At 45.2% G+C, this 11,958-nt stretch overlaps 1 protein-coding gene across 2 annotated transcripts in view; it reads right to left on the minus strand.

The window, feature by feature from the left end:
* Positions 1-11,958, minus strand: part of herc4 (HECT and RLD domain containing E3 ubiquitin protein ligase 4) — an 18,769-nt gene extending 6,811 nt beyond the window's left edge. Inside the window, exons 1-13 of one of the 2 annotated variants that reach the window (XM_080848784.1) lie at positions 11,752-11,958; positions 10,397-10,710; positions 9,851-10,010; positions 9,119-9,195; positions 7,370-7,591; positions 6,789-6,880; positions 6,437-6,567; positions 4,691-4,860; positions 4,180-4,256; positions 3,872-3,996; positions 3,110-3,169; positions 1,975-2,086; positions 794-983 (exon numbers count right to left, since the gene is read on the minus strand). In XM_080848784.1, coding sequence (XP_080704910.1) covers positions 794-983; positions 1,975-2,086; positions 3,110-3,169; positions 3,872-3,996; positions 4,180-4,256; positions 4,691-4,860; positions 6,437-6,567; positions 6,789-6,880; positions 7,370-7,591; positions 9,119-9,195; positions 9,851-10,010; positions 10,397-10,622 — 1,642 coding nt within the window. In that variant the 5' untranslated portion in view covers positions 10,623-10,710; positions 11,752-11,958. Of the gene's footprint in view, positions 1-793; positions 984-1,974; positions 2,087-3,109; positions 3,170-3,871; positions 3,997-4,146; positions 4,257-4,690; positions 4,861-6,436; positions 6,568-6,788; positions 6,881-7,369; positions 7,592-9,118; positions 9,196-9,850; positions 10,011-10,396; positions 10,711-11,751 lie in introns of both variants that reach the window. The other variant, XM_080848783.1, reaches the window with a different exon arrangement.

The following is an 11,958-nucleotide window of genomic DNA, read 5'->3' on the forward strand; positions in this document are numbered from 1 at the left end:
GGAGAGCAGCGAGAGACACCAGGCATTAGGCAGCCAGGCGGGCGACAAGGCTCAACAGGTCTTTTTACCAGCTACAGCCCATGGCTTAGGATAACAGCGTAGTATGCTCCCAAAGATGCACTGTAACCCCCCTGAAACAGAGCACACAGAAGAGGAGAGTAGAGGAGAGGAGAGGAGAGAAGAGGAGAGGAGAGGAGAGGAGAGGAGAGGGGAAGAGAGAGGAGAGGAGAGAGGAGAGGAGAGAGGAGAGGAAGGGAGAAGAGAGGGGAGGAGGGGAGAGAAGAGGAGAGGAGAGGAGAGGAGAGGAGAGGGGAAGAGAGAGGAGAGGAGAGAGGAGAGGAAGGGAGAAGAGAGGGGAGGAGGGGAGAAGAGAGGAGAGGAGAGGAGAGGAGAGGGGAGGGGAGGAGAGGAAAGGATAGGGGAGGAGAGGAGAGGAGGAGAGGAGAGGATAGGGGAGGAGTGGAGAGGAGAGGAGAGGAGAGGAGAGGAGAGGAGAGGAAAGGAGAGGAGGGGAGAAGAGAGGAGAGGAAGGGAGAAGAGAGGAGAGGAGAGGAGAGAGGAGAGGAGAAGAGAGGAGAGGCCTTGGCCTGAGAGGAGAGGAGAGGAGAGCATGGGAGAGGAGAGGAGAGGAGAGGAGAGGAGAGGAGAGGAGAGGAGAGGGGAGGAGGGGAGAGGAGAGTAGAGGAGAGGAGAGGAGTGGAGAGGAGAGGAGAGGAGAGGAGAGGAGAGGAGAGGAGAGGAGGAGAGGAGTGGAGAGGAGAGGAGAGAGGAGAGGACCAGGCCATCCACTCACAGAGCACGGTGTGTGCGGCCTCCTTCAGGCCCACGGTGGCACTGGCCAGGGGGATGGTCAGGGATGCGTAGTTGCTGGGGTTGTGGAGGAGAGGGCACTCGGGCAGAGTGACATAGAGCCTCAGGGCCTCGATGTCCGGGGGAGCGGAGATGAGTCTAGGGGCCAGGATCTTCTCCAGACTCCTGCACACCTGGGGGGAAACATACAGACATTACAGCTGCATATCAGAAGGCACAGTGCAAACGCCATTGAGATCAAGGCTCGAGACAAAACAAACTAGAGCGGTGAATCTTCACTTGCCTCACGATTCGATTACGATTCAGTTATGAAATGATTCACGATTCATCACGATGCATTCATTTTTTTTTAATTCATAAATACAAACACTCAGAATTCTCCTTCTCTCAGCTGGTCGAGGTCACTGCTACACTCGTGTCGATGTAAGTAGAGACGGTAAAAGGGACACAAATCACTGACAGAAAAATGGATGGGGAAACAGGGGAGAATCCGTAACGCTTAATATGGTGGACTTTTAACTGGAAGTCCTGGCCTGTATAATAAAGGAACACGGTATAGACTAGCCAGGCTTAGCCTGAAGGCTTAATGTGATTAGTGTTAGCTGTTAAGCATCACTAACTTGGAAACCAAAACTACAGTGTAATCATTTTAAATGCTTTCAAATGATTACGTTTTTAGCGTAATTTAAAGTTTGTTTTTTCATCAAAAGGTTGGATTACTTTACAATGAAGAAACAGTATGGCAGCAAAACGAGTAAATATTACTTTGCTGGAACATGACAACCAATAGAAATGCAGTAGAAGGAGTACGATCGACCAATCAAAATGCAGTCCACCCTCTGGATCTCACAGTCTGCAGTGAGGATCACTTGTCAGCATTGCCATTGCTGGGTTGCTAGGTTCAGGCTTGTCAGTGTGAATCTGCCTTCAGAGTGTTGTTAACACCAAAAGTCCTAAACTAACCTTCTGGATTGCTGTTTGAAGTCTTGAGCTCATTTATTTACTGTGTGGTGGGGTCTTCCAGGTGCATGACCAAGTTACAAAAACATTCCGTGTCTCCGTAGTAGTCTGCGCAGTGTTTAGTATATATCATGACGACAGTAGGTGTAATCACAGCAACAAAATGGAGAAAGGCGCCTCTCTCATATAAACACACACGCTCACCAGCTGTGAGATCTGTGGATAGTCTGGTTGGATCACTCTGTGCAAGAGTACGCGAGCGGTGTTCATGTCCACCCCTGAGCACTTACTACTGGTGTTGTAGTGGTCTGGGTGGCTGTGGACACAAAACACACACCACTCTAGTTTACAGGCTGGTCAGGATTACAAAGAATAGGATCTGAAATGAGGTGACCGTATGGTTACTGGAAAAGGTGCACTTCTGATGCATTTGAGTTTGGACACACCTTTAATTACACACCTTTAATTCTTTTGAGAAGTGTTTTCTTACTTTTATTATTTTCTACATTGTAGAATAATACTGAAGATATTTAAACTACAAAAGAACACATATGGAAGGATGAACTGCACAAAAAAAGTGTTATCTACCATGTAGAAAATAATAAAAGTAAAGAAAAAACATCTAAAAATAAGGTTTGTCCAAAACTTTTGACTGTTACTGTACATTCTTGTCTTCCACAACAGACCAGGCAGGCTCAAAACAGCCCCCACCAGAAGCCAGCTAATCCTGAACATTTATTTTTCCATACTTTTTGTTTTGTTTACAATAAAACTAACAATGTAAAGTGCAGGTAAAAACAAATACTAGGTTGTTTCCAAAATGTCTATAAATACCAGTATGAATTGTCCAACTTTCCATCCCTTGGTCCTGTCAAGTTACAGCTGTCTAAGATCATGTATTTATAGCCTTTAGCTCTGAGACCCCCTTAAACACCTCAGTGAGTCCCAGCAGTGTTTCATCATGAATCAGCATCAGGGATGTACATCACCTTTTAGACAAGATGCTCCCATTGAGGCAACTCGCTGTGTGTGTGTCTGTGTGCGTGTGTGTGTGTGTTTCATCATGAAAAAGCATCAGGGATGTACATCACCTTTTAGACAAGATGCTCCCATTGAGGCAACTCGCTGTGTGTGTGTGTGTGTGTGTGTGTGTGTGTGTGTGTGTGTGCGTGTGTGTGTGTGTGTTTCATCATGAAAAAGCATCAGGGATGTACATCACCTTTTAGACAAGATGCTCCCATTGAGGCAACTCGCTGTGTGTGTGTGTGTGTGTGTGTGTGTGTGTGTGCGTGTGTGTGTGTGTGTTTCATCATGAAAAAGCATCAGGGATGTACATCACCTTTTTGACAAGAAGCTCCCATTGAGGCAACTCGCTGAGGAGAACACAACATCAATCTCACTATGAGGAATATCAAACAGACAATTAGTAAACCTCAGAAATAGAACTCACAAGCACTTCAAACTGTGTTTAAGATAAAAAAAAAAATGTTTTTAACATTTCTGACAAGACACATTTGCAATATCATAGAGACCTTTCAAAAAGCAACTTTGGGAATTACCTAGATGACACAAAACACAAATCAGTCTTTACAAATTAATAGCAAATTCCACACCGGACCTCTGCGGTTCTGGCTATCCCACTGTTTGGCCCCTGGTGTGTGTGTCCCAGTGAGTGTGTGGCGTGGACGCTGACTTACTTAACCCTAACCCTACTAAGTAACTTCCACTTGGTTGGCGCCCACAGGGAGGAATGGCTTCTCTCTCAATGATAACGAATGGCAATATATTATATTTGGTCACATTTAAGTGTTTTTTGACAGGGGCTTACGGTCTCGGCACACATTTAACGCTTTAAAACGGTACATTTCTTATTAAATTATTTGATATATAATGTTTTTTGACATTTTTTTTTTTTTTTTTCATCTCAAAATTGTAGGGTGGGCGGCGCCCCAGCGCCTTGTATTGACGCACCGCCACTGCCTAACCCTAACCCTGGTGTCTGTCCCAGTGAATGCTGCCGTGGAGTGGACGCTGACTTACTTAACCCTAACCCTAACCCTGGTGTCTGTCACAGTTAGTGCTGCCGTAGACGCTGGCTTACTTGGAGATTTCAGGTGGCAATCGTCCATGCGCATGGCTCAGCCACTTCTGGATGAGGTTGGCATTCAGCACGTGAATGTGACCTCGAGGATCAGGCACTCGGAAATCGTCTGGGGCAAGGTCGGTCTAGAGGAGAGAGAGAGAGAGAGAGAGAGAGAGAGAGAGAGAGAAGTTTGGAGAACTGTTACATCAGTACACTCAAGTGGACGTGAACACTAGGGACACTAGGACCCCAGGGGGAGCTTGTGGCGGTTTGGAGTTAATTCATCATTTCACCTGATTGTCATGCACTTTCCACCAGGGACGCACCTGGTCTGTACTAAAGTGGGAAAAACTCTGGTCCCCTCCGGCAAAAATCCGCTTCACATAGTGTCCGTGCTCAGAGCCTGAAACAAGCGAGAGGCAAAAAACACACCATGAGCACCAGGCTGCCCGGATGACTTGTCTAATTGCTGACTTTCTGCAGGCACTAAAGCAACTCCGAAACCGACAAACGCATTTCAGGCTGTGGATGTGTGTCCTTCCAGTGACTTTCAGGAGGACGAAGATACACTGCATTTGAGTTATGGGACATGTGCATGTGTGTTTCTGTGTCGATAACCAGGGCAATATCAACTCAGTTCTGTCTCAGTTTCAATGTTAAGTGCCAGTGTGTATGAGTGTGTATCTGTGTGTGTGTGTCTCATTATGGACATAAAGCCAAACTAACCAGAGTGTGTGTCGTCAGTGCCAGTGTATGAGTGTGTATCTGTCTGTGTGTGTCTCAATGAGTGTGTATCTGTCTGTGTGTGTCTCATTATGGACATAAAGCCAAACTAACCGGAGTGTGTGTCGTCTGGGTCGGGGGGGCCGTTGAGGGCCTTCCAGGGGCCCTTGACCAGCGCGGGGCTCTTCCTGTTACAGGTGGAGCGCGTCCCTAGCTGCCCGTTGCCCCCCAGCCCGAAGGAGTTGACCTTGCCTGAGGTGGAGATGAAGGCCAATGTGTGCTGTCTTCAGACAAACGACAAAACATACGGCTCCTCATTAGATTCCATACCATTAAGTCCATTCAAACCACAAGTGATGATTAAAAAAATATATACAGTACTGTGCAAAAGTTTTAGGCAGGTGTGAAAAAATGCTGTTAACTAAGAATGCTTTCAAAAATGGAAGTGTTAACCGTTTATTTTCATCAATTCTTCATAAATTAACAAAATGCAGTGAAGGAACAGAAGAAAATTCTAAATTAAATCAATATTTGGTGTGACCACCCTTTGCCTTCAAAATAGCATCAATTCTTCCAGATACACTTGCGCACAGTTTTTGAAGGAACTCTGCTGGTAAATTGTTCCAAACATCTCGGAGAACTAACCACAGATCTTCTGTGGATGTAGGCTTCCTAAAATTCTTCTGTCTCTTCATGTAAACCCAGACAGACTCGATGATGTAGAGATCAGGGCTCTGTGGGGGTCATACCATCACTTGCAGGACTTTCTGTTCTTCTTTAAGCTGAAGATAGTTTTTAATGACATTGGCTGTATGTTTGGGGTTATGTTCCTGCTGCAGAATACATTTGGTGCCAACCATACGCCTCCCTGATGGTATTGCATGATGGATTAGTATCTGCCTGTATTTCTCAGCATTGAGGACACCATTCATCCTGACCAAATCTCCAACTCCACTTGCAGAAATGCAGCCCCAAACTGGAAAGGAACCTCTACCATGCTTCACTGTTGCCTGCAGACTCTCATTATTGTACCTCTCTCCAGCCCTTCGGCGAACAAACTGCCTTCTTCTACAGCCAAATATTTCTAATTTTGACTCATCAGTCCAGAGCACCTTCTGCCATGTTTCTGCACCCCAGTTTCTATGTTTTCGTGCTTAGTTCAGTCACTTGGCCTTGTTTCCTTGTCGGGGTTGAGCTTTTTGGCTGCAACTCTTCCATGAAGACCACTTCTGGCCAGACTTCCCCAGACAGTAAATATCTGTACCTGGGTACCACTGGTTTCTGCCAGTTCTGAGCTGATGCCACTGCTTGAAATCTTCCGATTTCGAAGGTAAATAAGCTTGATGTGTTTTTCATCAGCTGCATTAAGTTTCCTTGGCTGACCACTCCGTCTACGATCCTCAACGTCTTCTTCAAAAGCTGCATTAAGTTTCCTTGGCTGACCACTCCGTCTACGATCCTCAACGTCTTCTTCAAAAGAGCTTGAACTGCACATTTTGAAACCCCTGTCTGCTTTGAAATCTTTGTTTGGGAGAGACCCTGCTGATGCAGTATAACTACGTTGTGTCTTGTTGCTGTGCTCAGTCTTACCATGTAAATGGATACAAAATAAACATTTATTGTTTACATTTTTCAAAGCATTCTTAGTTCATAGCATTTTTTCACACCTGCCTAAAACTTTTGCACAGTACTGTATATCCTAATATCCTCAAGCAACTGAGGCACTGACAAACAGTGATGATTAAAAAAAATACAAATAAAACACTTCACGTAACATCCTCAAAGCCCTGACCTTTTACCTTTAACAAGCAACTGAGGCACTGACATACAGACACTGAAGACGTTGCAGTCTTTGCTAACCTGCCACAGGCGATTTGTGTGACTACATTTCCCATGAGCTCGAACACCTTGCGGGGATTGATCTCATGGCTGGTGCTGTTGTGGCCCAGCTGCCCGTATCCTCCTGCTCCGAAGGTGAACACTCCTCCCTCCTGTAAGAATTCACACACACACACACACAACTAGTAAATCAACACAGGGCAGATGTACTGTATATAAATATAATTTGAGGGGGGGGTGCCCTTGCGGTTGGGTCAGTAAATAGATGACAAAGTGTGTGTGTGTGTGTGTGTGTGTGTGTGAGTGTGTTTGTGTGTGTGTGTGTGTGTGTGAGAGAGAGAGAGAGATAGAGAGTGAGAGAGGGACAGGTCACCTTTGTAAGTGCGGCAGTGTGGTCCTCTCCACAGCAGATGTACACCACTCTCTGGGACCGCAGTGTCTTTAAAAGAGCCGGAAAATACCGGTCTGAAAGGAAGGAGGGCACACAGGGAGACCCGGGGGAGAGGAGAGAAATGTAAATATGAAGAGAAAGCCATTCCACTGGAGGAATAAGCTGCCTGTGAAACACACATTTCTTATCATTCATTCTTCACGGGGTTACACCGCAATGACATCCGAATAAATGTCCTCTAAGTTCAGTCCTTCACACCTGTGCATTATGGCTCATCACTCACTGGCACACTCACACGCACACTCACACTCACACGCACACACGCACACGCACACGCACACGCACACGCACACACAGACCACACACACACACACCTGTGCATCGTGGCTCATCTCATCCAATTAATTTCTATGGTGAGTAAATGAATTAAATAAAAAAACACCATCAGTGAGTTCAGCATTTATCTGCAGCACATGGCCACTCGAGTCATGAGGGCATCACACACACACACACACACACACACACACACACACACACACACACACAGACACACCTCCCCTCACCATTAGTGTCATTCAGTCCTAGTTGCCCAAACTTGTTGCGGCCCCAACCAAATACTGCCCCCGAGAATGAGAGGGCAAAGCTGTGCGCCCCGCCAGCGTCGATGTGAGTGAAGGGGACCCCCAGCAGGGACTGGATGACCTGGGGGGACGAGACAGACGGACCCACCATGCCCAGCCCCAGCTGCCCGTACTTGTTCTGGCCCCAGGAGAAGACCTGGCCTCCTGGAGAGAGGGGCACAGGAGCACAGGGTGTGAGCAAGGCACAGGAGGAGCACAGGGTCTGAGTAAGGCACAGGAGGAGCACAGGGACATGATTTCCAGTCTTCCCACAAAACTAAAGATAACAGTGATTCCAGTCTTCCAACACACTAAAGATATCAGTAAGACCCTACAGGTTGTCAGACATACTTATTTTTTAGGGGCACAGGGTCTGAGCAAGGGACAGCAGAAGCACAGGGATATGATTTCCAGTCTTCCCACACATTAAAAGATAACAGTAAGACATACTGTACTTATTCTAAGGAAGCATACTCAACAAATCAGAATCTATATAGAGCAGCCCAAGCTACACATTTCTATACAAGGATATGAATTCCAGTCTTACCACAAACCTAAAGATAACAGTAAGACCCTACAGGATGTCAGATATACTTATTTTTTAGGGACACAGGGTCTGAGCAAGGGACAGCAGGAGCACAAGGACATGAATTCCAGTCTTTCGACACATTAAAGATATCAGTGAGACCCTACAGAAAGTCAGACATACGTATTCTAAGGAAGAATAATCAACAAACCAGAATCTATATGGAGCAGTCCAAGCTACACATTTCTTAAATCAACGTATTTTATTAACGAAATAAGCTAGAATGTGTCTTTCAAATTTCTAGCTATGTTCTGTTGGTATCTTGTAGAATTATAGTAGTATTTGAAGTCTTACTACATAATTACATTTAGCACAGCACAGGCATACCTGCTCTATCTATCTAGTGGCAGACCCAAAACATCTGGTATGCTCCTTCTGGATTAATATAGCATCTTTCTACCCGACATGCTCATTTAAGATTGGTGGTGTGAATCAAATCCTTTATTCAGTCTTCACGAGCTGCAAGGCCAAAATGTGAGTGTGATTTTAGAGAGTTTAGTGTTCAACCTAGAACTCAGCAGACACTATAACCAGTCCTCTATTACGAGGGGTTGGGTCTGAGAATGTTAAAGAGAGCACAGGGCTTTACTTTACGAGGTTAGTACGTCAGCACTTTCATACCCTTTACACTCGAGTACCTCTGTGAGACCGATACAGACACAAGGCTCTTGAACACCACACAGAAAATACACCTTACTTATTGGTAGACAGAGGTGTTTTATTTTCTGATCCTGGGACACCATACAAATAGGTCAAATGTTATCCAAAGTGTGATGACTATTTTGTAACAAACTGCGTGGTTTTAAAAATCAGCATGATGATATAAAGTCTGCCATAAACAAGTTTACCATGGTAACTATGAAAACCAGAACGGATGTACTGTGTGTTGATTGTGGTATAAGCCCTATGAATAGTCCAGAGATATAAAAATAGAGGACTCATTACAATCTGTTGATTTCTTGCAAAGCAGCAGCTCAGACGATGCTAACTCTTAATGGGGTCACACAAACCACATTTACACAAATGAAACCTAGCACCTATGAATCAAAAAGCATGAGATACGAGATCATGAGACTGGGCTGTCAAGTACCGTTCAGGACACCCACCTTTGGCAAGGGCAAGAGAATGCCGGTATCCACAGGCTACCTGCGTTATGCAGACTTCTGATAAACTCTTGATGTTTCTGAAGTTAAGATAGAAAGGATGGTCATAACACAATGGTAAAAAAAGATCAACTCAACCCAATCTGTAGGTCCATCAAAGCTATCAGCCACGTAAACACAGGAAACATTCAGAGGAGTTGGTCTTAAGAAAGGCATATTTCAGTCAAGTCAGACCCCATTCTTGGGAAACTTCTTCATCTAGATAAAGAGCTCTTCCCCTATCAGTGTCACTAGTTGGCATGACCTAGCACATTTTGCAAACATGAAAACTAAAGAAGCAGTGTAACATGGGTCTCTTTTGTCCTAACACACTTCCAATATGAACACATTAGTTAATTATGTTGTTATTGTTGTTGTTTTTAATCAATGAATGTGGGCTATCAGCAGGAATCAGTGCAGTGACGATAACACTGGTAGTAACACACACCGTATTAGCCTGCATGCTTTTATTCAGAGAGACTTTCAGTGTTAATCATGTACCCTGTTTAGCCAATCGCTTTTATTCAGAGAGACTTCCAGTGTTAATCATGTACCCTGTTTAGCCAATCGCTTTTATTCCCAGAGACTTTCAGTATGAATCATGTTCCCTCTGTTTGGTTAACTGCCTAAGCTAAGAGGTACTTCCTCTGAGAAGCAGAATGTGTTTCCTTCCCACACGGATGATGACCTCCCTACCTTGGTACGCGGACCGATTCTTCCGAGTTGACCAAGCCCAGTTGGCCATCTGACGCCAGTCCCCAGGCAAAGACCTGTCCCTTGTCATTGAGGGCGAGAGTGTGGGCCTCACCGCATGACAGCGCCACGATGACCTGGGCATCTAGGGCCGCAACCTGTTCTGGAGAAAACAGGACCACCATCAGCACTAGAGAGGGATGCTGTGCAATAGCAGTCCGTGACACAATATGTAGGCTCAAACATGAGTCGAACATCTTATTTGCCTGGTTCTTTCTTTAGCCTGATAAAAAATAGAGTATTTAGTAAGTCTCCTGTTGCAAATTATATAAATACTGCAGACTGGGAGACTAGAGAGAAACAAAACACATTAAGAACTGTGATTTCCTCAAAACTTAAGATTTTTAACAATGAATAAAAAATGGTTTAAAAAAACAACAACACCAACATTTCCAAATACTGGTTTAGCACATTCACAGCTGTAAAAGGGGGATTTTCTAGGCTAACCTGTATTCATTCCTATGTATGGATACATGAATAGCGACCAACCTGGTTTCTTGCGGGGCTTCTCGTGGCCCAGTTGGCCGAGGTCATTGCAGCCACAGGTGTACACCGTGCCGTCATCCAGCAGGAAGGCCGTGTGTTTGCGGCCACAGCCCACACCAGACAAGCGCTTCCCCGAGAAGAAGTCGCAGCTGCGTGGCTCCACCACTATCTCCTCCTCAATCCCGCCCAGGCCCAGCTGGCCGTAGGAGGCGTTGCCCCAGCACAGCATTGCCCCAAGCCCCCACCACCGCCGCCTGGATCTGATTCCAGCTCAAGGTAGCCACTGTCCACTGTGTCCAGGCACGTTCAGTGCGGTCCTGGAGGTGGGGGAAGGAACAGGGATCATCAGTGTCCAAAAATAGTAACATTTTTAACTGCCACACAGCTGTAAGTGCTGAGTAACTCTTACAAGCAGTTGTTCTAGAAAGGCCCAAAATGGAATTTTGAATTTGTCAGGGTCCACTGTTAAAAAGAAGTGATAATGTTAAGACTTCGTTTTCGATGAGGTTCAGCGAGACAAACTTAGATAATTTAAATGAAAGAGGTTTTAAGTTTATTGTGTATTCCCCCTCTGACACCAAGATGACCAGAGGGCTTCTAGAACAACACAGAATACACGAGAAGGAAGTGAAATACGGTGCTCCGCACCACTTATGCAACTCCCAAATGACTTGACTTTACAGTCTATGTAATTTGATTTCTAGCAAATGTGTCTGTGTTTGCATTGTAATGTAACACTATTAAGTGGGTTCCCTGTAATGCCCAAATGAGCGATTACACGCTATAGATCTAACCCTAGTCTCAAATGATGGAATATGACCAGACCTCTAAATCACAACATGAGTATTCACAGAAAGTAGCTACGTCCTCTGCAGACAGTTCCAAAGGTCTAGGTGTAATGGCAGCAACACTCTACAAATATACTTCGTGTTAAAATGTACACTTAAGCATTTGTGCAACTCTAACTCTAATGGCATTTGCAACTCTAACTCTAATGGCATTTATGACAGGCTTAGTCAGCCTGTTCGCGGACACAACTGGATTGGATAACCTGTTATGTGAAGCATAGACATTATATGACTTTATGTGAAGTGCCAGATTTACTGGCAACTGCTGACTTATTGCTCATGGGTGGTGGCAGAAGCATGCGCCAGCTTGCAACCGTCCTGTACACAAATGTATAATAAACCATGCTACCACAAGCCCAGTCAATGTCATACTACCAGTAGCAATTCGCAGCATGATCGCGGCAAATCTGATTTTTTTTTAATTCTGAAAAGACTGCTGACAGCATGGTAAACGTTAGTTCCTAAACACTAGCTAGCTAAAATGCCCAGCCACAATTTAATTATGCTTACCTGTTGCTAAGTGCAGCTAGCCCTGGCCGGACTGTAACGTTACGTGGGTACGATCCTAATAAAATGTAAGCTTTGCTCTTAGATTTCTCCCCCCTGAATTGTTCGTGATCTTTCGAACAACCACAACACATAGCACCCTGTCATCATTGCAATATAGTCAAAGCAACACGGCAGGGGCGGCGTGTAGTGACATCACTACACATTGGA

Source organism: Sprattus sprattus (assembly GCF_963457725.1).
Source record: "Sprattus sprattus genome assembly, chromosome: 12".
In the NCBI taxonomy this organism is placed as follows: domain Eukaryota; kingdom Metazoa; phylum Chordata; class Actinopteri; order Clupeiformes; family Clupeidae; genus Sprattus; species Sprattus sprattus.